This window comes from Alternaria rosae (genome assembly GCF_020736505.1).
Source record: "Alternaria rosae strain MPI-PUGE-AT-0040 chromosome Unknown BKA58scaffold_12, whole genome shotgun sequence".
In the NCBI taxonomy this organism is placed as follows: Eukaryota; Fungi; Ascomycota; class Dothideomycetes; order Pleosporales; family Pleosporaceae; genus Alternaria; species Alternaria rosae.
In genome coordinates, this window is record NW_025763581.1 from 1 (window position 1) to 22,568 (window position 22,568).

The 22,568-nt window shown below is 52.7% G+C and overlaps 11 protein-coding genes across 11 annotated transcripts; 6 read left to right on the forward strand and 5 right to left on the reverse strand.

Annotated features, from left to right (window-relative positions):
* Positions 1 to 64: 64 nt before the first annotated feature.
* Positions 65 to 874, forward strand: BKA58DRAFT_405983 (uncharacterized protein; the record flags this gene model as incomplete). Its single annotated transcript, XM_046171931.1, has 2 exons — positions 65 to 180; positions 236 to 874. Coding segments are annotated over 2 exons (755 nt in total), but the record flags the coding sequence as incomplete, so codon positions are not given.
* A 393-nt stretch (positions 875 to 1,267) lies between these two features.
* Positions 1,268 to 6,320, reverse strand: BKA58DRAFT_369396 (uncharacterized protein; the record flags this gene model as incomplete). The annotated part of the gene is made up of 2 exons (XM_046168962.1): positions 5,091 to 6,320; positions 1,268 to 4,458 (listed from the first exon to the last, which is right to left on the reverse strand). The coding sequence occupies exons 1-2, from the start codon at positions 5,905 to 5,907 to the stop codon at positions 1,268 to 1,270; spliced, it is 4,008 nt and encodes a 1,335-aa protein (XP_046020389.1). The 5' UTR covers positions 5,908 to 6,320.
* Positions 6,321 to 6,717: 397 nt separating this feature from the next.
* Positions 6,718 to 7,302, forward strand: BKA58DRAFT_55089 (uncharacterized protein). Its single transcript, XM_046175512.1, has 2 exons — positions 6,718 to 6,952; positions 7,013 to 7,302. The coding sequence occupies exons 1-2, from the start codon at positions 6,776 to 6,778 to the stop codon at positions 7,259 to 7,261; spliced, it is 426 nt and encodes a 141-aa protein (XP_046020390.1). The 5' UTR covers positions 6,718 to 6,775; the 3' UTR covers positions 7,262 to 7,302.
* Positions 7,303 to 7,466: 164 nt separating this feature from the next.
* BKA58DRAFT_393722 (Fibrillarin-domain-containing protein) lies at positions 7,467 to 9,122 on the reverse strand. Its single transcript, XM_046171116.1, has 5 exons — positions 9,039 to 9,122; positions 8,921 to 8,987; positions 8,450 to 8,677; positions 7,987 to 8,396; positions 7,467 to 7,938 (listed from the first exon to the last, which is right to left on the reverse strand). Exons 2-5 carry the CDS (start codon positions 8,935 to 8,937, stop codon positions 7,634 to 7,636), a joined length of 960 nt encoding a protein of 319 aa, XP_046020391.1. The 5' UTR covers positions 8,938 to 8,987; positions 9,039 to 9,122; the 3' UTR covers positions 7,467 to 7,633.
* Positions 9,009 to 10,152, forward strand: BKA58DRAFT_444350 (60S ribosomal protein L17; the record flags this gene model as incomplete). The annotated part of the gene is made up of 4 exons (XM_046174059.1): positions 9,009 to 9,101; positions 9,422 to 9,635; positions 9,759 to 9,946; positions 9,994 to 10,152. 4 exons carry the CDS (start codon positions 9,009 to 9,011, stop codon positions 10,150 to 10,152), a joined length of 654 nt encoding a protein of 217 aa, XP_046020392.1.
* A 745-nt stretch (positions 10,153 to 10,897) lies between these two features.
* Positions 10,898 to 12,246, forward strand: BKA58DRAFT_55167 (glycosyl hydrolase catalytic core-domain-containing protein). The gene has a single exon (XM_046175515.1). The coding sequence runs from the start codon at positions 11,134 to 11,136 to the stop codon at positions 12,142 to 12,144; it is 1,011 nt and encodes a 336-aa protein (XP_046020393.1). The 5' UTR covers positions 10,898 to 11,133; the 3' UTR covers positions 12,145 to 12,246.
* Positions 12,247 to 13,124: 878 nt separating this feature from the next.
* BKA58DRAFT_55116 (late sexual development protein) lies at positions 13,125 to 14,364 on the forward strand. Its single transcript, XM_046175513.1, has one exon. It carries the CDS (start codon positions 13,206 to 13,208, stop codon positions 14,271 to 14,273), a length of 1,068 nt encoding a protein of 355 aa, XP_046020394.1. The 5' UTR covers positions 13,125 to 13,205; the 3' UTR covers positions 14,274 to 14,364.
* BKA58DRAFT_55147 (uncharacterized protein) lies at positions 14,364 to 16,249 on the reverse strand. Its single transcript, XM_046175514.1, has 2 exons — positions 15,976 to 16,249; positions 14,364 to 15,921 (listed from the first exon to the last, which is right to left on the reverse strand). Exons 1-2 carry the CDS (start codon positions 16,033 to 16,035, stop codon positions 14,455 to 14,457), a joined length of 1,527 nt encoding a protein of 508 aa, XP_046020395.1. The 5' UTR covers positions 16,036 to 16,249; the 3' UTR covers positions 14,364 to 14,454.
* A 441-nt stretch (positions 16,250 to 16,690) lies between these two features.
* Positions 16,691 to 18,074, forward strand: BKA58DRAFT_55188 (uncharacterized protein). The gene has a single exon (XM_046175518.1). The coding sequence runs from the start codon at positions 16,824 to 16,826 to the stop codon at positions 17,901 to 17,903; it is 1,080 nt and encodes a 359-aa protein (XP_046020396.1). The 5' UTR covers positions 16,691 to 16,823; the 3' UTR covers positions 17,904 to 18,074.
* On the reverse strand, positions 18,012 to 19,147 carry BKA58DRAFT_55183 (uncharacterized protein). Its single transcript, XM_046175517.1, has 3 exons — positions 18,888 to 19,147; positions 18,250 to 18,835; positions 18,012 to 18,193 (listed from the first exon to the last, which is right to left on the reverse strand). Exons 1-3 carry the CDS (start codon positions 19,009 to 19,011, stop codon positions 18,121 to 18,123), a joined length of 783 nt encoding a protein of 260 aa, XP_046020397.1. The 5' UTR covers positions 19,012 to 19,147; the 3' UTR covers positions 18,012 to 18,120.
* Positions 19,148 to 19,671: 524 nt separating this feature from the next.
* On the reverse strand, positions 19,672 to 22,048 carry BKA58DRAFT_55173 (HSF-type DNA-binding-domain-containing protein). The gene is made up of 6 exons (XM_046175516.1): positions 21,553 to 22,048; positions 21,404 to 21,502; positions 21,282 to 21,349; positions 20,876 to 21,222; positions 20,756 to 20,825; positions 19,672 to 20,703 (listed from the first exon to the last, which is right to left on the reverse strand). The coding sequence occupies exons 1-6, from the start codon at positions 21,882 to 21,884 to the stop codon at positions 19,847 to 19,849; spliced, it is 1,773 nt and encodes a 590-aa protein (XP_046020398.1). The 5' UTR covers positions 21,885 to 22,048; the 3' UTR covers positions 19,672 to 19,846.
* Positions 22,049 to 22,568: the final 520 nt, after the last annotated feature.

A 22,568-nucleotide genomic window follows, 5' to 3' on the forward strand; every position in this document is an offset into this window, starting at 1 on the left:
CGGACACCACTGCCTCCCACACTGAGTCCTGTTCCACAATATCGTACATCTGTCGGCTCGTCAGCCCGTCCCAAAGCCTCTATCACAAAGGTTTTGGAATACATACCCAAGAAGAAAACGTGGCCACATACTATTTTACCGGGCGAGGAATCATTGAAAAGACTAGGTGGGCGAGATCAGGTATTTCATCACGCTTGACTAGACTGTGACAAGCTCGCTCACGAAATTTTAACAGATCTTTCTTGTTGATGACTCTGCATCCATGCGACCATATTGGAAAGAAGTCCAACGCGTTTTCGAAGCTCTGGCGTACCTAGTCAAAACCATGGATCCGGACGGCATCGAGTTACATTTTGCCAATAGTCCCGCGCACAAAGGTCGTGACAGAGACCGCAAGAAGCTCACAAAGAAATTTGAAAGGGTGAGACCATATGGCGAATGCCAAATGGGTATTGCGCTCAGCAACATCCTCCCGCTCTACTACCAAAACTCGCACCAGAACCCGACAAGCAAGCGATCGTCTTTGTCCCTACGAGCAGAGGAAAAGCCCCCGGTCAACATCTACATTCTCACAGACGGTGTATGGTCGCCAGATTCATACTGCGTTTCCACCATACAAGATCACATCACGAACCTGGCTGATAATTTGTGGAAGGCTGGCAAGTTACAGCATGTCGGTATTCAGTTCATCCGTTTTGGGAATGACGCGACGGGGAAACACCGCCTCGAATATCTCGACAACGATAAATTACAGCATTACACAGTCCCTATGGATATTGTCGATACAGAGCCGTCCACCGGCAATGTCTTCAAGATGCTCCTCGCGAGTACCGATCCTTCCTGGGATAATGACGATGATGAGCCCGGCGGCTGAAGGAAATAACACTTCCTAGAGGCGTTGCGACACTCGCGCCACCCGGACTGTCAGATCAGAGTATGTGCTCCGAGAAGCCTCTCTTTTTTTTTCCCGTTGCTTTGGGATACTGCGTACGATACCCTGTGCATTACGGCGTTTGGCGATATCGGTGTCGCGTTTAAGGTAAGACACGGCAAGTTCATGATCACCATGTTCAACTATCACTGTTGGACAGGCGGAGAACCCGAGTTACGTACAAAACATCGATACGATAATAACGAAACACCATGTAGAGATTCATGTGACGGTCCTTTTGAACTAGTCTATGCATACACGCACCATTCCTTCTTTATATAATGTACATCAATGTCATAATCCTTGCTTCGTACACCACACCGCATGCAATGCATCTCAGTTATTCCTCTTACTCTTATCCTTCACCTTCTTCGCCTTCTTCTTCCCATTTCCTTTCCCCTCCCCATCATCCTCACTCGCCCTCTTCCCATTCCCTTTCCCATTCGCAGCCGGCTCCAACGCGGCATCCGTATCCTCGTCCTTGACAAGCAACTCATTCAACGCATCATTAAAGTTCTCCATCTCGTATATCTCGCCAATCTTGACGCGCATGTAGTCGAATGCGATGGCGACCTTCATGTCCTTGTTGCGCACCTTGATGACACGGGCGTTTTCTTGGAGCGAAGACGAAGTTTCCTTGAGGAGAGAGGGTATGGGTTTTGCTGGGCCTGGGGCGGGAGTTGTGGAAGAAGGAACGGTGGGGTGCATGTCCATGTTGTCTGCGTTTTCGGTGGTGGGGTCGACTTCGGCGTCTTCGTCTTCCATGGGCACGTCTTCAGCGACTTCTTTGGGGTTGAGCAGAGGGTCTTCTTCCTCACCGTCTGTGACGGTTTGGAGGACGGGGATCTTTTGGTAGCGCTGGCTGAAATGCGTGAGGACTACTGTTTTCGCGTTCATCGCTGCGCCGATACCGAGTGCCTCCGAGGTGGTGGAGTGTTTCTTGGCCTTTGCGTCGCCTTGTAGTTCATCGTCGAAAGTCGCTTCGTGGATGAGGACTGTGGTATCTTGTCCGATCTTGGAGAAGTGGACGCTTGGTCTGCAATCGCCTGAGTAGCTGACTTTAAGTGGCTTGACTTGTTCAAGGTCTGCTGGCGAGCGCGGGAAGGTAATTGAAACAGCCATGGCACCGTGGCAATGCGCTACTCTGGAAGCTTGTATTTCCTCGAAACCAAACAATTTCTCATACTCTGCTTTCGGTACGGCCGGATTCTCAGACAGTGTCTTTCCGAACGAGTTCAGTATAGACAACCTCGACCCATTCTTGTATTCGTTGGGAGTGATTTGAAGAGGGAGAATTCGACTGTAGCCAAAGTCCTCGATGGCTGAATATTCTTTAAGCCATTGGAGCATGCCACTGTGGGACATAACGGCAAGACCGTATGCGCTAGGGTCTATGTTGGTCGCGGAAGGGTCTAGGGGCTGGGAATTTGGAACAGCATTGTGTGCTACTTGGTACCAAGCACGAATCACTGCTGCTGTTCCTAAGTGGTGATCGGCATGCAAGTGACTGATCCAGATCATACGCAGGTTCTTGAAGATATCGACGAGCTCTTCGTGAGGAAAGACTCTTGAAAGCTGACCCAATGTGTTCTCTCCGCAATCCAAGAGGTAGTTGCCGATGCCAGGAACCCGCACCAATGTAGAAGATACATTACGGTACTTGGACGGTAGGGCAGAACCTGTTCCGAGTGTCGTTACCTCAGTGTCAGGACGCGCTAGTAGCTTCCTCCATATCTGCATGTCTCTGCTTTTGCTTTTGACCTCCGCTTGAGCCTTTTTAGCCAATTCGAGAACCTCAGGTGAGGTTGCAAGTTCCACTTCATTGGGCACAAAGAGACTAGATATAGTGTTTTTCTTTGTGGCAAACTTCGGCATGAGATTAAAGCCAAAGCCTCGGTCAGCGCGGATAGCTCCGGAGGGCAATGGCGATACTGTCGAGATGCCAGTCCTGTATATACTTGTCTGCGGTACAGTAGTGTTGTCGAAAACGGGTGTGGAATATCTTGACGGATCAATCTGCCCAAGTCGCGTAGCTTGTCCCGCTACCGAGTCGTTTGCGATGCGATTCGGCGCAGTATCTAGAGACGATATTACGTGTTCTACGTTGTCCATCTTGTTCATAAAACTGAGTAGATCCGGATGACCTGCGACGCCTGGACCAAGCATCCAAACGATAGCTCGAATGTCAGTCATCACCTCTGGAGAGCTAAGCTCTTCTCGTTCAAGGGTGCCCTCAATATATGCGACTGAGGGTATGTCCAAGATGGCGATACCCTGACCAGGCCTGTCAGCGCCCATGACCTGATCTGGGGTAATCATCTCGCCCTTCGCGTTCGGTACCGACAGGCCATTGGTGAGCTTTCCGAAATCCGGTCCTGGTTTGACACCTAGCGCTTTTGCGCGTTCGACATCGAATTGTCCACGAGCTGAATGCGACCGCACGATGTACGAAACACACTCTGGTGCTGGCCTGGTTGGTGGTAGCGCCAGAATGGTAGCGCCAGGCCACGGCGTCCGGGTCCAGACTTTAATGTCGGGAAGAGGCTCTCGGCCCCCTGGCTTTGGACCTTGGTAGGGCTCATACCCGTTTTTATCGGGGTTGCGAACGTACATGGCAGCAGGCATTTGTACCTCAGAAATATGGCGTTCTACCAGTGTATCCATCTTCCAATTCGAATCGAACATGTACTTGATGGTCGCTGTCCGTATCCGGTCGTATCTCAACTCGCGGTCTTCCGGGCTCTCATTTTCGGGAGCCTGGAGTCCGTCAAATGTATTCTCGTGTTCATCGAAATACCGTCGCCGCGTCTCCATATCAGCCTCCGCTTGCGCATCAGCTTCAGAATTGCTAGGCGTTACTGAGAGAGCCCAAACTTTGATATTGTCGTCCTCCCATGTCGGAACTATAGCACCATTACCGTCTTTCTCGGGCGACTGCTTCACATACTCAGTCGCATTGATGGGTATGCCCTTCCTGAATATGAACCTCCGACACGTTGCCAGTGTATGCTTCAGGTTCGGTGGTCCGTATATGTCGAAGTGCGGCTTCGCGGGTGCTTCGCCTTTCTTTCCCCGCTCTTGAGCTAGGCGGAAGGAATCCATGGCGGTGGTGTAAGAGCTGGTCGTAGAGTCGGCCAATGTGAGCATCATACCAATCAATCCGCCCATGTTCTTCCACTCTGTCCTGCCTGTCAAGAAGAAATCTTGCGCCTTTAGCAGGCGTGTGCCCTGCTGCACCATCGCGCGCTGGGTGCCCTCTGCCAGGTTGCCGAAAACATAGTGCTTGCTCGCCGTCCGCAGTACGAGCGTTGTTCCTGGCGTATCCGCTGTGGGCGTTGTGACAACCTCAACGCTGCACGACATGTCTCGTGTTCTCAAGAACTCGGTTCTATTGAAGTCCGCAGAAGTCTTTGTTTGTGTGTTTCTGGATTCGGAGGATTCAAAGATTAGTGGTTGCGTAAGGTCGCATGAGGCTGGTCCGACTGGAGCTTTGGGGTCTTGATATATCAAACGTGTGACTATCTTCGCTCCAGCTGGGTCATGGGCCTTGGTGCTTTTCTCGTGTGTAGATGCAAGATCTGGTTGAGGATCGAGGACTAAGCGGCGGATCGTCGCATACGTTCGAATGGAATGGCGTAACCGAGGAGTAGCTCTTGAGTGGAGAGTAAAGGCAGCGAAGTTCGTATGCGCTATGGGCCGACCGTATCGTGGGCGCAATGCGAAGAATCGGACATTAGTCGTAATGGTCGTAGCTCGCTCTATGGCGCTAACTATGGAAGCCAACTTGACGAAGGGAGGGAATGACACGAGAAGCAACTATGTACAACCCTGGGGGCATCAGGGTAAGAGAGCGCATACAACAAGTCGAAATGATGCGCGTCACTTTTCGCGATGCGTCAACGATCAAGGCTAGATTTAGGCGAAGCAGAGGCCCGTGCGAACCAAAACCGAGCGGACTTGTTCCGCGACACTCTAATCTTTAGTCCATCGCTTCATCTTGACTGCAACACTGTTGTCATCGGGTATCATTATTCTCATGAACTAAACTACTGCTTTCGTTTCTCATGTTGAATTTCCGCTCTCCGCAAACACTTGTCGCCTAACCTATCCTAGGCATTCTTCTTCCGGAGCGCTCCACCATCCACAGTAATGTCCTGACCGGTCACGAAGCCCGCCTCGATGAGATACAGCGCAGCATCGGCAATGTCCTTCGGTCTTCCAGCTCTGTTGGTCGGGTGGTCAGAGACGTCCTTCTCACTAATCTGGCCTGCCCAGTCTGCCCCGTTCTCGTCGCCTTCTTTGCTCTCGTGTGCGACCTTGATGCGTCCGGGCGCAATGAGATTGACGCGTATGCCTAGGCTACCCAGGCTGATTGCCATGGAGTGCATCAAACCAAGCTGACCCGACTTGCTTGAAGCGTAGCCTTCCTGGTTTGGATCAGACTGATGCGCACGGAAGGAGCCGATATGGATGATGCATGGACCTGCAGGACTGGAGTTGTTGGCGTTCTGGATGTGTGCGCCGTGTTCAACGTCAGATGCTCGGGCTTTCATGTAGGGGACACAGGCTTGGGACATAGCGAAGGGACCAGTAAGGTTGGTGTCGATGTACGCTTTCCATTCATCGATGGTCGAGAGGTCCTCCATGGTCTTGCCATCCTTCCACTGCGGAGACGCGATTCCGCCGTTGTTGATCAACACATCAATGCGGTCGTTGAAGAACTTGGCCGCCTCTTTGACTTTGGCACGGATGTCTTCGACGTCACGAAGGTCGCAGATCGCCGAACCAAGCCTTCCATCGGCGTAGTACTGCTTGAGGTGGACCTTGGTGGTGTGCTCGAGCTCATCCTCATCAATGTCGAAGATGTAGGCGTGGTGGCCAGCTTCGAGCATCATCCGAGTCAATGCTCGACCAATGCCTCGTGCACCACCAGAGATGATAATGTTCTTGTAGAGCGCGGGTGCTTGAGCTGCCATCTTGAGGGTCTCAGAATGTGGGGTTGGTATTGTTCGGTTTGGAGACGTGTTCGCGGTGTGTGGACTTTGCGTAGTGGTGTTTGTTCAAGTACGTTGGTCTGACGTCACGCCTCAACACATCGTTTATCGCCACGGTGCGCGCTGCACGAGATCGTTAAATCGGGAATCTTTACGAGGATCCTATTTCTGTGGGCCCTACGCCTCCCAAAAATCCTAGGCTCAAGACTTACATTGTGTTGTGTTGTACAGTTAGTTAAGGGAAAACAATTTACCTTCCAAGTGTAGTAAGACTAGAGTACAACTTGACCATACATCAGGCCTTGCAGTACGACAATGAAAAGCAGTCCGCAGAACAAGTGATCAGATGTAATAATTGCTTGGTTACTATTATTCATTCTCATGAAATTTGGGGCCACCTTTGCCAATCATACATTGAGTGGAGAAAAACTTAATATTTTGAGCGTACGGCCACCTCATACAAGCAAGAACCTGAACAGATGTGCAGACTATACTATGATAGACCAATTATATAGAGAGGTCTGGCGTGAATGTTGACTCCAGGGTGTTCAGAGTTTTACGTGCATGAGATGCGGCATAATGGATGAAGCAGAGCCACCTTCATAGTAACATTTCTTGTGCAGCCGCCCCTTCCTGATCTGGATACACAGTCGGGGAAGTGAAAGTGAGTGATAAGAGGGTAGCTACTGCCTGAGGCCAACGATACTGCCTAGGAATGAACCCACATGGCAGAAGGTCGATCCTTCTCTTTTGAACCAGAACTCGGCAAAACACTCACCATAGCTTGTTCACTCGCTCATTCACACCTCACCAACTCTACGCACATCGCCACCACAAATACGTCTACAACATGGTTCGCGCCTCGACAGTCGCCGAATCCCAGTGCGTCCACTTCATGGTCGCTGAACACACTGCCAAGTTTACGGCTGGCATCATTGTCTATGCCTTCTTCGCGGTCGATGCCTTCTTCAAAATGGCGGGCAAGGACAAGCACCCAGCGATTTTGGCGTGGCTAGTTCTCATTCTGGTACGTATACTGAAGATAAGATTCGGTTCCGTAGCAACAATGAGTTCTAACACTTTTCAGTTCAGTCTATATGTCCTTACAGGCATCGTCCTCGAACCTGTACATGCGATATCCAAGAAGTACAAAGTCGACAATGCCACCGGGCTCCAATACATACTCAGTTGCATCTACCTACTGGCATTTCTGTCGATGTGTGCCGCAATGCGATTTGCAATCCCGAAAGGCTATCTACTGGTCTGGTCTTCCTTCTTTCTGCTACCGGTAAGTCCTGTCGGTAGAACCTGTATCGACAATTCTCGCTCTTCGTAGATCTGTCGTATGCTCTTTGCCCTCGCCATCGAAGCTACGTTCAGAGACTGATAAGTGGAATATCCCTGGCTGTGTATTCAGATCAACAAGGGATGACTTCAACCGGATATGCGCAAACTTGTGAAAGATGGGGACGTGGGAGATGGAAGCAAGAGATCACAAACAACTGATGGAAAGAATCATGTCACCATATTACACCTGTGAGTGAACATAAAAATCGCATCCATAGATCTTTTATCAAAACACGACAACCAAATCCCTCCTGACGCCAGTGAACACCGAGTTCCGTCAAAGTACAGGTATATGACCACATGCATGCAATCGTTTGAAATCAGAAAAGCGCCGTCAGCCTATTGTAGCTCAACATTCCGTCTATTGCGAACGCTGGTAAACACCAACAACCATGGCGTGGTCACGCTCGAAGGGCTCAAGGGTGAGCTGCTCCTTGGGCTTGATGCCCATCTCTCGTAGCTTGTTGACTTCCTGTGCGAAGACGGCCTCGGGGGCAGCGGTGGAGTCGATACAGTTGGCCTTGATGGAGATGACGATACCACCTCCAACCTTGAGGAAGAGTCCGGCGTTGAGACCGACGATACGGGCTTGATCGGGCTGGGCAACGTCGGCGAAAATGCAGTCGACCATGCCGACGAGCATGCGGTACTTCAGAGGGTGACGGGCTGCGATTTGTTAGCGAGTGTCAGAAAGACGGAATGCAATGTACATACCATCCTCAACGATGGGAATGACGTTGGTGCGGTGAGTAGCCATGTTGATCAGATCACGGCCGGAGCGGTGCGAGAACTCAACAGCGAAGACGGTTCCCTCAGGTCCAACGATATCAGCAACGTGGGAAACTGATGTTCCGGAAGCGGCACCGAGGTACAGGACCTTGGAGCCAGGGCCCATGTAGATGTTGTCGACACCACCCAAGATACCAGCGGCCAACTTGGAGCGGAAGGGGTTCCAGACACGGTACTCTGTGCTGGATGGGGCTTCGGTCTCGCCATCCTTGGGCGCGGTGCTGGCACCAACGCTGATGCGCTTCTCGCCGTAGACAGACTCGCCGGGGGTCAAGTTCTTGGTAACGAGGAGATCCTCCTTTCCGCGAGCGACGAAGACACCGGCGTGACGATGGCTAGAGATGTGGTTAGTAGCTGTCTCTCACGCTTTTGAGCTGGCTGGACTTACGGCTCAACAATGACCTTGGCTCCTCCACGCGCTCCTCCACGGGCACCTCCTCGGGGCGCACCACGGCCTCTTGGGGCTCCGCGGCCACGAGGGGCACCACCACGGCCGCCACGGTCACCACCGCCGCGACCACCGCCGAAACCACCACGTCCACCTCTGGGGGTGAAGCCACCGCGACCACCACGGTCACCACCAAATCCACCACGTCCGCCGCCGCCACGACCGCCTCTGTGAAAAGTCAGAACTGCGCTGCAGATGAACGTTCATACATGAGAACAGAGAAGCTCGCTTTCCCCAAGTCATCCTGGAGACAGCTCAGGAAGAACGAGCTTCTGCGTAGTGCGGAATGCGCATGCTGAGAGAGTAGACGTCAAGATACGCAGTATCTATGCAATCGCATCTTGCTTAACATGTCGCAGTTCGCGCATTGTTCATATTGCGATGGGATTTCGAGGCTTGCGGAAGTCGTACCTGGGAGTGAAAGCCATTGCTGATAGTTGTCGGGATAGTTCGAGTAGGTTATGGGATGCGAAAGCTACTGCGCGAGGTTAGTCTTGAGATGGCAGAGTACAAATATCAGCCCAAGTACCTCTGGGTGCTCTGTTCCACTATATGCGCGTTGACTGTGCGCGTTGAAGTGGCTGTGGGTACGGTATGTCGCGGTAGATGCGATGGGTGCAGCTTCGAAGTTCGCAGAGCTACATTTTTTCAAAAGTAGCGCCAAAACTGCGCAGCCAATCACGTGCGGGAGGCGCAAGCGGCCCGCTATAATGCCGTGGGCGCGACTTTGGCTTTTTTCGGTTGGGTCTGCCACTTAGTCATCAAGGCCACTTTCGCTCGAGAAGTCGTCGAAATTACCTACCACGTCGGCAGTCTACTACTAACAACAGCACAACTCGACAAAATGGTACGTTGGCCGTCGCGATCCACTGTCGGAACTTGCACGCACGAACATGGAATTAATTCTTGCAGGTTCGCTACGGTGCCTCCTCCATTGACGGCGCAAAGTCTGCTCGCGCCCGCGGCAGCTACCTCCGCGTATCCTTCAAGAACACCCGCGAGACCGCCCAGGCTGTCAACGGCTGGAAGCTCGACCGCGCCCTTACCTACCTCGGAAATGTCCTGGAGCACAAGGAGGCTATCCCCATGAGGCGGTACGCCGGCAGCACTGGACGCACTGCTCAGGGTGAGTAGCCCTACCCACGATTCGCACAAGGCACAGATGGAACATGGCAGTGGAGGAGGAACTTTGGGTGTTGGAGATGGAGTCGATGTTGGCAATTGCAGGAACACGCGCTGACTTCAGCAGGCAAGGCTTTCGGTGTCTCCAAGGCCCGCTGGCCCGTCAAGTCCGCTGAGATCCTCATCGGTCTCCTCAAGAACGCCGAGGCCAACGCCGACACCAAGGGTCTTGACACCAGCAACCTGATCATCAAGCACATCCAGGTCAACCAGGCCCCCAAGCAGCGAAGGCGCACTTACCGTGCTCACGGACGTGTATGTACACATCGGCCCACAGTTGCGCTCCCCTCTGACATACCTAGATCAACCCGTACATGAGCAACCCCTCCCACATCGAGCTCATCCTCACCGAGGCCGCCGAAGTTGTCCAGAAGTCCAACCAGACCCTCGAGCGCCGCATGAACTCCAGGCAGCGTGGCCGTGCCGTCCGCAAGGCCATCACTGGCCCTTCTGAGGAGTAGAGGAAGCAGAGGAAGTTGATGTTCCGGCGAAGAAAACGGTCAAGGCATGGGCACGGTTTGGGAGTCAATGAGCGATGAATATTCAGGGTCTTTCCACACTCGTCATGTATTCATGATATGGCACTTCGATTTCTGCGGTGTCTGGTCCGTAAAAATAAATAGGGCCAAGGCCTGTTCCCAAATGTTCAAAGCCGAGACTTCCAAGTCGCAAGTTCACGATGTTCGCCAGTGTATCTGATTCCTATACGATGACAGGACAACGGATGATTCAAGCGGTGCATCCCTCCCGAGGTTCGGCTGCAGTCGTCGACATCTTATTTCTTACAAAGGAGTCCAGTCTTTTACGCGTGCCCAAAACGGACTCTGAAGGAATGCGCTGCTTGTTGACATTCTCGTCAGTACGATCAAGAATTTTAGGAATGTCACTAGAGTGAATTTGCGGTACGACGTAGAGGAACATGGACTGCTCTGACCAGCTATGAGCGCATGCCCGAATTGACCTCCACATGCATCGATAGACCCTGAGATTCCAAGATTTCCCGTCGTGTGCCTGGGGCTGACCGCAGGCTGAGCTAGTCTCAACAGGCGTTAGCGTGCTAGGGAACTTTGGCAGCTCGAACTCAGAATACTAGCTAAGCAAGGCTCAACGGCCAGCTAAGCATGCATGCCGCTAATATCTGATATGAGGCTTGCTGCAAATCCCACATCATTTCCTTCGAGTCAGTTGCGGCCAGATACGATCTCTTGCCTTGTTGCAATTGCTCCGAGCCAACTTTCCCACGATCGATGACGCAGGCCCAGCAAGCCCAGGCATGGGCATGTACCTCGCCACAAAATGTGTCGAAAGATAAGTAGTCATGTATAGACTAGGATCTATCCGCTTTCAAACGTCTTTTTCCACAAATCTCTCTCTTTACTAGAAACGGCGACCGTTCTTACGTGCATAGCTGCATTCCCAGTCTTCACCTTCCACCTACCATCATGGCTCGCCTACACCAATCTACCCGCCACAGACGGCAAACCCCATACCTCGCCTCTCTCTACGCACTCTTCGCTACCGCCGCATACGCGCAAGACTCAAAACGCGGTTTCGCATTCATCGGCGACTCACACGTACCGGACAACCGGCTACTTACTTCCGACAACTCACCACTAGCATGGTATTACAACTGGTCACCATACCCAAACAGCGACCTCATCCCCGCGGACAGCCTAGAGTTCGTGCCTATGATTCACGGCATAGATGCCACAGAAGACGATAATACCGAACGCGTGATTGCGGGTTTGCCGCAAAGTAGCAAGCACCTTCTATCTTTCAACGAACCAGACGGCACCGAGGGAAGTGGTGGTAGCAGTATCAAGCCTGAAGACGCTGCAAAAGCATATATCGACTTCGTTGTGCCCTTCCGGAATGGCGACAAAGGTGGCAGGAACTGGTTAATCAGTCACCCCAGTACGACGGGTAGTCCAAACGGTCTTGACTGGTTACGGAAATTCAATGAGTCTTGCTACGAAATTGACTCCGAAAATGGGTGCCCGGCGGATTTCGTTGCTGTACATTGGTACGGCGCTTTCGATGGTCTGGCAGGCTGGTTAGGCACCTTGGATGAGTTCTACAACACAAATTCGACAAGGGATCAGCCATTGAAGCTTTGGATTACCGAGATGGCGCTTCCGCAACAGGATGAGGAGAATACGGTGGGCATGATGAACCGCACACTACCGTATCTTGATCAGCTGGATTACGTTGAACGGTACTCTTGGTTCGGTGCTTCCAGGACAGACGATGCAAACGAATGGACGGGCGATAGTGTCGCGCTGTTCGATGATGATGGTGGCTTGACTGAGCTTGGTGCGCTGTACCTGGGTAATCGATTCGAGGAGGGACAGAAGGGTGAGGGTGCTGAAGAGGATGCGGCGAGTGGCCTGAGGGTCAGTGCTGGACTGATGGCCGCCTTGTCTGTGTGTGCGGCGGTGTTCACGATGCTTTAAACGATCGTTACGATAAACCTCCTTTCTGTTGTAAATACCCTAGCGAAGTGTACATAGCAGCGATAATATGCAGTAATGGTTCTCGTCTTAATGTTATCTTGACATGTGGCACGCATTCTAGCGCGGCTGATCAATATCCGGTGAGGTCCGGCAAACTTTGCGAAACCATCACCTCCAACTGCCATATCACCACAGCGACGACACCATCCTCTAGCGCACAGAAATAGTGACGGCCACTCCTCGACTGCCAGGTTTCGGAAAACTGTAGCAACATCAGAACAAATCGCAGAGGAGCATTGGGATGGTATGTGGAGAGGAAGCTGCAGGAAACATATATCGCGTCGCGACGTGCCTCTTCCCATGTTTCACGCCAAGCCATGTGTAGATCTGTCGAAACATGCCAAACACTTATGTTGACCACTCAAACACTAAATACTTCGATGCAGTCGCGCCAAACTGAGGGCTCGGGCCCCAAAGCCATGATCCGATTCGCTCCTCTTGCTGCGACACTCGAGACACTATAGCCTGGAGAACCATCTGTCTACCATCTCAAACGGAGTATGAACCAAGCTTTCTCGTTCCCGAGATAAGCTTTTCTCAACAACGACGCTTACAAGGTATAACCGCGATTAGTATGTTCAACGGGCTATTCTTGTCTCGGTACATGCAGTTTCCTTTGTCGCCTGCATAGCCTCACCCTGTTTGAGCCTTGGCGGCTATCCGTCCTGATGCGCTCCAACCCTATATCGGACACCAACAGGTCCGAACATATGTGGCGCGACGGGAAATGCTTTGGTTGGTTACCCGCTTCGAAGATGTTCAAGGTGCAGCGCGAAATAGTGGGACAGGGTTGGAGGCTAAGTCAAGGGAGAGCTACATCCGTTGACCTGAGCACCTAGAGACGAGACGAGAGAACGGTTAATAAATAACAACAAACCGATGCCTTGGGCTTCAGTATCACCTCAAACCCCTGTTTTGTTTCCAGTCTTCTGTCTGATATACCTCTTCATCCCCTGCATCGATCATCCGACCTTCGTTCAGTCCTCCAACAACCACACAACATGCGCTTCTCAATAATATCGACCGCAGCTCTTCTAATAACAATTACATCCGCAGCACCTCTCAGCAAGCGCGACTTCTCCCCATTCCCACTGGTAAACGGCTTCCCGAACCCCTCACAAGACGCCATCCTCCAAATCCAAAAAGACGGCCACGGCACTCTACCCAACGGGCCCCCACCACCCACCCTCAGTCTCGATGGCACCACAAACCTCAAGCTAATCGCGCTCAACGAACTCTTCGAAGTAGCCTTCTTCACGGAATTAATGACCAATGTAACCTCCAAACTGCCCGGCTACGACCTCGGCGACCGCCAAGGCTACATCGTCGAATCGCTCAAAGCCATTGTGAATCAAGAAGAAATGCACGTCCTCAACGCCAACGACGCTCTAAAACACTTCAACCAAGCCCCCATTGAAGGCTGCAAATACAACTTCCCGGTAACCGACTATGAAGGCGCCATTGCACTCGCTGCAACGTTTACAGACCTTGTCCTCGGCACGCTTCAAGAAGTCTCCGAGCTCTTCGCTCGCTCCCAGGACTTCGGTCTGGTACATGCGGTGGCGTCTGTGATAGGAAATGAAGGCGAACAAGAAGGTTTCTTCCGCGCAGAGCAAAAGAAGAGGCCAAGCGCACAGCCTTTCCTGACAACCGCATCGCGTGATTTCGCATTCACTGCTATCCAAGACTTTGTCGTGGAGGGCAGTTGTCCGAATATCAACACCATTCCGCTCAAGCGATTCAAGCCTTTGACAGTCGAAACAAAGGATATCAAGGCCGAGACGCAGAATATGAAGTTTTCGTTCTCAATGAAGGATGCGGGTATGTTTGAGATTGATATGCTCAAGTTGGTTTGGATCAATGGGCAGAATGTACCCGTTGCGAAGGCGCTGCAGAATGTGAAGATGATGGATGATAGGGTTATGTTCGAGGCGGAGTTTCCGTTTGATGAGTTTGTTATGGAGGGTTTGACGCTTGCGGCGGTGACAATGGGTGCGGATTCTTTTGCCGGGGCGGGGGAGGTTGCCGAGAAGACGGTGTTTGGGCCGGGGATCATTGAGCTGGATTGAGTGGGGGACGAGGTGTTTGGTGTGCATAGCGATGGTGTCGGTCTTACGCCGAGGATAATGTTGCTGGTGTGTAGATAATTGTAATGTCTTGTATAGCTCATCCCATATCCGTTCTGACCCCTAGTTTTTGTGTGTGTATTTTGTATGTTCTTGCGACGGCCTAGGTCGCCTGAGTTCCACTTTACAACTCGCTCATGGGCGTCGCTAGCAAAGTCTTTATATCAACCGTTTCCCTGAAGCTCTTCAAGAACTCTCTCATCGTACTCGGCAGCTTTGGTTTGTGCCAAGTCCGCATGATGCTCATTATGTATTCCTCATCAGGCTCCCGGTTTCTATTCAGATAGAACAGCGCGTGGCCTAGTGGCATCCAAATAGCCATGATACCCGTTACGCCGAACTGCTCCTGAAGGAAGTAGTCGACTGACTTCATGATCATTCTCGCAAACGGTCGGGGGTGTGGGCGATCCGGGTGTGAGAGTAGGGGGTCGGTAGAAGGGTCGATGCCTGTTGCGATGTCGAGGGATGAGTATAGGAGAAGAGCTGTCAACCAGTAGCGTACTGTGACACAAGCTATGTCGATGTTGGGAAAGGTAATTGGCGTCGCGTTGCTAACAAACTCAGGTATGTAGATGGCGTTTGCCTCCGCATTAGCCCAGGCTTCGAGCTCGAAGTGCAGTGTCCAACACTTTGCTATTGTGTATACTTGCAGCCCTTCTCTTTCTTGTTCACTCATACATTCGAACTGTAGCTTGTCCACAGCGTTCAAAAGCTCGGGTATACCGCAGAGGACGTCAATTAGAACATCGTCAGACGACTTGGTCCGGCCTCTCCAAGGTATCGTTTTCCATTCTTCCTCATTGAGTATGGTTGGTTTCCTGCTACGGGTGGCAGGCCCAAGTAGCCGGTATCTTGCATTAGTGAAGAGTCTATGCGCTGCGTCGTTTTCTGCGAACATCTCCGGGCCACGGCTGACTATCATGGCTAGCTCGCCTTCACAGTGACTGAGCCAGCTCTTCGCCTGGTTGGTCGTGTTCGCTTCTGCGCCGAACAGCATATCGAAGAGAGCCATGATTCGCGGTACAACAAGCAGTGACTCGCTACTCGCTCGAACAGGGTTTTGTAAAGCAACTGCTGTTTCCTTGAGAGCTTTGCCGTACAGTGTTCTTCCTTGCCGCGTGAGAGCTTCATTGTCCGAAGTCATCCCAAGCTGCGTTATGCCAACTGCCAGAGCAGCCATCTGCAGTGCTTCATCACGCGTACTAAGCAAGGGTAGCAAGCTAACAAACTCCTTCGCGTCTGTGTTGGTGGTGTGGATTACGCCCTGTGGGTTGTACATGTTCAAGAAAGTCGCAATAGTCTTCTCGCTGTAAGCAGACCTCGCGAGCGCATCTGGCAGCATAATTGGCATCGAGATGGAACATGTTTTCTGTGTTCCTGGACTCGATACAGGGTTGAATCGCATCATCTGCATGCCTTGGCGAGGTGGCTGTCCGGGAGATTTCTCAGCTGTCGCGTGGCGTCCTAATCTTGGTGCAGGACGGGTAGGCCCGCTTCCTTTCTGGTAGATGAATATGCGATCTGAGTCGTAGCCTCCGCATGCTATCCCGCGTTCTTTGCATTGACCGCACTCAGGCTGGACTAGATCGCACTAACATACATCAGCTCCGCATTTCGAGTGTTATTCGTGGGCGCTCATACTTACGCCTTTCTTTCTTTTTCGGCACGTCACACAGCCTTTGGAGCGTCCTGGAACCCCCACCATCTCGGAAACTTAGAGTAGGCGCGTACACGCAGGATTTTGTCCACTGTCACTCCTGTTCAGCGCGGAATGTTCCCTATATGGACATACATTGTCTGCCTGCTAGCGTAACGGTGAAGAAGCGCAGTCTCGTAGGGCTGTGAAGCGCCTGTAGTAGCTTCAAGTTTAGCTATTGATTGGTGCGCACTTGTCTATGACGACGGCTATAATGCTTGGGAGGTGGCTTGTATGATTTCCACGTTGTCAGACCTCAGGCGTCCCACTATGTCATCTCAATCAACCAATGAAGGTCGCTCGCGCCTTACCCTTTCTGGCTGATTCTGCGACAACTCGCGCTACTGCAGATGGGTCCTAGCTTTACCGCCAAAAGGCACTTTACAGTGGTGGATGTAGATCGAAGTAGCCATGCGATATCTTGACTACCATTGCGATCGTGTCGAAGCCTCGTTAATCGAACAGGGTGGCTCGTCGCAAGGAGGACCCTTTGCGGGGTCATTGCGCGCTGGGTACCTTCCGCTGACATAACGTCTTCCCCTGCATACCAGCGCGAAATGTTCTCAATACAGCATGGTGATCGTCTTCACAGTGTGTGGTCAACTGGTATAACATGAAGCCAACTCTCTCTCGAAGATGGCATACACTCAGCAACTATCATCACCTCGACTACTTTCAATCAGCACCCACATATAGCACTACAAACAACACGTCTCCATCAGCTACACTACAACTACCCATCTCTCGAAGCCCACCATATCATCCTGCTCCCTAGGGCTCTGGCATCAACTGTCACAATGGTCGCCTCCCCACCCTCCCCCAATTTCTTCACGAAACGCATAATCCACCCCCTCGGCTTCACAAAAACCTACAACTTCTGGCTCTACTTCATCTTCGGCGGCGCATTCGTAGGCTTCGCCCTAGCCCGCTTCTCCTACCTCGACTTCTCGCGAAACTTCTGCCCTTCCTCCGGGTCCTCCTCCAGTGGCAATGGCGCCGCGCCCGGAGAATGCTACTACTACCTCAACTTCAGCCAGTACAAAATCGGCATCTTGTTGCATCTCGCTGGCGTGCTACCCGCGAGTCTCCTCGCTGTGCTGCAATTCACGCCGTTTATTCGAAAGAGGTGGATTATCGTTCATCGAATCGGAGGCTACGCTGCGTTGCTGCTTTACCTGGTGGGCCTCGCTGGCGCACTGATGATCGCACGGCATGCATTCGGCGGCGGGCTTGATGTACAGGCTTGGATTGGACTCGCTGGGCTGGCATCGCTGGGCTGCTTTATCGTCAGCTATATCAACGTCAAGAGGTTGCAGATTGAGCAGCACCGAGCGTGGATGCTTCGGGGCTGGTTCTACGCCGGCACCATCATCACGACTCGACTCATCCTGATCATCGCCGCGCAAGTCATCGCATCGCAAAATTACTACGTCGTCTGGTCCTGCGCAAAGCTCGCCGCGACGATCGCCGGTGACATGGATCTAGCGTCTTCGTACCCTGCCTGCGCAGCCTTCGTCAACGGCACTGATCCTGAGGCCGTCTCCAGCGTCGCGGCGACATTTGCGGTTGGGGGTCCGGAGAACACGGGGGCCGCGTTGAATGCGGGGTTTGGTATGGCGTTGTGGGTGTCGCTCGCGCTGCACGCTTTTGGTGTGGAGGTGTACTTGCAGCTTACGCCGAAGGAAGCGCAGAGGTTGAGGCAGATCAGTTATCAGAGGCAGTTGGAGGCGGGCATGCGCAATCCGGGATCGGCTGGTCTTACGGCAGATCGGCTGGGAGATGCGGAGAAGTGGGTTCCGGTTGAGACTAAGGAAGACGGTGTGAGCACGGAAAGGAGTGAGGCGACTGACTCTACTGCTGTGGCGGAGACGAAGTAACGACGGGTGCTATTTCTCAGGTGTTTTCGCATAGCGTAGAGCGTTTTGTTTTTCGATTGAGCTTCTGGGAGCGAGGCGTTAGACTAGTCATTTGTGTAGAACGTTGAGATATAATTCAGAATAACATTCAAAACTCCGCCCCTAATTTCGTTGAGGTTATCAATAATTCATCAATCGTCATGCCTGGCGATCCAACATCGCCATTCGCCACGACCGCTCACCAAGGCAACTGAAGAGGAGTAGACAGCTTGCTCTTCGGCCCCAATACGGGCTCAGCAGTACCAATATCACTAAACTCCTTGTTAGCTCACTTCCATATAATCAAATCAAATCAACAACAACTTACCCAGGTCCCCTCGGCGCCCAATACTGCCCAGTATGACTAATATCAAACAGCTCAATCCACTCCACCAGGCTCTCCGCAGCAACATCCGGTTCAACCGCCCCTCCCTCATCCCAGAACTTATCAAAGCCCACATTACGAGTCATTTCCGTCCGCATGAAGCCCGGATGCACCGAGACAATCGCAATACCCCTATCTCTCAAATCTATACTCAGCAACTTCATGCACATGTTGAGCGCCGCCTTGCTAGCATGGTGACCGTAGTTGCCGCCTCCTTCAGATTCGTGTCGCAGTGCTATACTGCCGCTTTCGGATGAGACGAAGACGATCTTGGAGTTGTTGTCTAGAAGCGTGCTGTTGTAGTTGGCGAGGGCCGTGACGAGGATAGTGGGGCCGATGGCGCAGATGGTGTACATGCGCTGTTGCGCGGAGAACGAGGGCTCCTTAAGCGATTCGGTGGCGAAGTAGCCGGCTGTTATGATGACGATGTCTAGATGTGGTATGTGGTTTGATTCAAGGAAGTGGACGAGATCGCTGCCGACGTGGGGGGATTCGAGATCAACGTTGGGGACGTATGTTATGTTGCTTGCTTTAGAGAGTCAGTCTGACATAGCATTTTAGAGTAACGACAGATCTCTCACTGTTCTCAGGAGGCTCTGACGTCCTCGCGGTTGCGAGAACATGGTTGTTCGCGTCTGCTGCGTATTTCTGTACGATGCTCGCACCAAGGCCACGGGTAGCGCCTACAACGAGTATGGTAGGCATCTTGGCGGTAGAAATAAAAGAACGAATGCTGTGAGATTGTCAATAGGAATTCAAGGGGTGAAATGAACGACTCAAGCTGAAGGATCCCGATGACGTAGGGATGGGTGATGAGATTGCGCTAAGATAAGGACGCGTCCCGAAGTCGCGTCTGGAAGCGCTCACCTTGTGGCATCTTTCACCTCAAACTTCAGCTGGCTTGGTATGAATGCATAGTGAGATTCTCGAGGCATGATCCGAACCAAGTGAGGGTCGTTTCGCTGATCGACACCGAGATCATCTGCGCATTGGGGTCAACCTTCCACATGTGCGACATCGGCGACCTTTGCATGTATTGTACGACGGGGTAGTCAGGGGATTGCTCGTAGATGCAGTGCTTGTAAACGTAGGTATGTAAGAACACCAGGTCATCACAAGTAACCGAAGTTTACATTGCATTATAGCTAACCCTCGTGTGAGGCTAGCACAGCACAACTCAAAACTGACCATCCGACTGCCAACATACAAAGTGGATGTGGAACATCAGCCAATCCATCGACACTGACCACGTAAGTGCTCCATATCAATGAGTAATAGCGGAAGTCGTCACCACCCAATGCATGTACATGCCCTTATGCAACAGCTTTTCTTCGATAGGAATTAAGGAATGGATAAGAGTTAGGAAACTGGATATTTGTAGACTTATCCTGACGCCGTGACAAGGATATGGGAATCGAAATGTGTATCTCATGTCCGGAGCGGGACTCGCTGAACGCCATACCAAAACGTAAAGACACAACAGAACAAATGAACTCGCGTGACGCAACAAGAGTTTGCGTTGGACAGGAGAGTATGATCATCACTGCATGCGTTTTCGCTTACGCACGTCATCTGCTTCATCCTCCTCACTGCGCTCCGCAGTTTCCGCGGGATTGAGGAGCGAGTGGACATTCGACGCCATACTAGATCGTCGAGTGGGTGGTCCAGAGGCGTCGATGCCTTTGAAAGGGTATCTAGCTCCCGGTAGTGTCCAGCCAGCATCCGCACTTAATGTCGACGGCATGTTGTCATTTGACAATGGAGGAGAGCCGTGTCTTGACAGTGCTTGTCGTGGACCGCGGGGTAATTGGTATGATTCCAATGCATCACGGAGCTGCTGGTCACCACCTCCGATAGGTGGACGGTGCGGTGACGAGGGCCATTGTGTGGAGTTGTAACCAGAAGCGTAGGGCGAATTGACAGCAGCGTTGGGTGGCTGCGGTTGCCAACCATGTAAGCGGATATCTGCCGAGGTGTGCCGCCTATATAGATTATACGGAGGGGAAGAAGTGCTTGGCAAGTTGCTCCCCAGGTTTGCAGCTCCCGGCTGCTGGACTTGTGGTGGAGGAGGTGGGGGTGGCTGATGGGAAACTGGGGTTCTGGCTGAAGATGGAGAGTAATTACCCGTGCCTATTGAACCGTAACGTCGCGGAGAAATTGCAAGATGCGCCGGGATCGGAGCCTTGTATGGAGCTTGCCGTGAAACGCTCGCCAAGGACCCTCTCCGCGACTCTATTAGATTGTCTTGTGGCATTTGCCGGGGCGAAAGGGGTGGGCCATTGCTGTTGTCTACTTGCATGAAGTAGGATTGGCGTGCGGAGAGAGGTGCATCTTCTGGTGGCTCCAATGCTCGGAGCATGTCTGTTTGTCGAGCAATTTCACGCTGCATCATGGCGACTGGAAAAGTCAGTGTGTGTCGCGCAGATAAGGTTTGAGCATTGACGCGTACCATCCCTATGGATAGGGTTTTCCGGGTCCGGCACCATCTGCATGATGAGGGTTGCAAGGTCCTGATTCCACTGTATAATCTATTAGCTGTTGTAGATTGGGGTCTAGACATTCGACATACTTGGTGGCATTTCATCATGCCCTCGGCTAGCACCGAGCTCCTTTGATTGAGGTATGCGCATGTGTCTTCTGATCGCTGCATGCGCGCATGCATGTCATAGAGGCTATGCTCGAGATTCTGGAGGCGTGACTCGGTGGGGTCCGGCATTTGCTCGACTGCCTGCCCAGCTGGTGGGCCGGGGGGCATTTTGGGCGCGGGGAAGGAGTCGCGATGGATGAGGGCGTGTCTAGAAGCACGTCGCTTGATCTCGCGCAGGCCGACCAGATCGCCGCGCTTAAAGTTTCCGTTGCCGTGCTTGAACTCCCATAGCGGTGTGTCTGGCGATCCAGTGTGGAAGACGTCGCTCACTGCGGCAGTACGGTCAGCATGTGATGCATGGCATGGCGGAAACAACTTGGACACGTACCCTTGTGGAAGCCGTACATGTTCAGCTGGCGCACAAACGAGGAAATGTTGGTGTGCTTGAAGTAGGACCTGGGATTTGTTAGTCAGAGAGCCTGAAGCGGCCGTGGCTTCAGGTGTACGTACGAAAGGACTTTAGAGAACTCGCTAGAGGGAGACATGACGAAACTCTCGTTAGTGCTTGCCCAGGAGATGAGGTGCTGGATGCTCTGGTCTTCGAGCATGCTGTGTCGTGTTAGTGTCGCATCGCGTGCGTACTGTTGCGGCACACGTACTTGTATAGCTTGTGTATAAAGGCCGTCTGGACGACCTTGGGCTGTTGTGCAGCTGCGGCAGCGCCCACTGCAGGCGCGGTGTTGCCATTGGGGGGCGAGGTGTTTTCCGAATCGCCGTTTCCTTCTCTTTGCGACTGCAGCTGGAACGATACCGTGGTGTTGCGCTCGTTAGGCGGGCCCATGGCCGACGACGTGGGCGTGATGTCCATGGGGTCCCGGGATGGTGTAAGCCTCGGGCTGGACGAGGGCAGGATGGGAATCGACTTGTGCAGGTTGGGATTGTGGGGATCGCCCGAAAAGGGACTGCGGCGGGCCTCTGCGACGGAAGCCATGGTGTGGGCGTGGGATGTGGAGAGCAGACGCGGTGTTGAGAAGTCGGGCTGTTGGGGCACAAGGGCCTGCTGCGTGCCTGGAGACGGGCGCACGGGGGTCGTGCAGGGGAAAGAGAATTGAGCTGCGTGCGATGGGCGCAAAGATTCAGGAGTGTCTCGAAAAATGCTTGAGGTCGCCTGGATGCAGGGTCCCGACTTGCGGTGGCAGCGAACGTGGGCGGGCGGAGAAGATGCGGAGGAGCATGCGATATGTGTGGCCGACGTCGCCGCAGAAGCTTCGAATCGGCGAGCGAGCGTCTTGGAAGCTCCCTAGGCTTGGGGATTTCTTCTAGCGCCTGCGCGAGCCGTAGAAATTTGGTTCCAGAAAAGTCGGCGTGGCAGACGGTGCCAGTGGTCCTTTGTCGGATCGGGAGCGGCCGTCGCTGAGGAATAGGAGCTCGCGCAGTCCGAGGGGTAGGTCCGAGCGCACTTCTACGACCACAATTCCAGATGCTCCGGAATACTGTGTTTGAGCGTGCAAGGCTTGGCGGGGGGGTGAGCAGAAGACAGGTTGGTGGGAAGACTGCAACTGCGAGACGCGGCGAGATATGCCGGCGTGTCGCAAGACTGGCTGCGGAAAGGAGGTCCAGGCACAGGGGCGTTGAGGGCGGAACGGTAGCGCTACCGCAGAGAATACTATGGGGG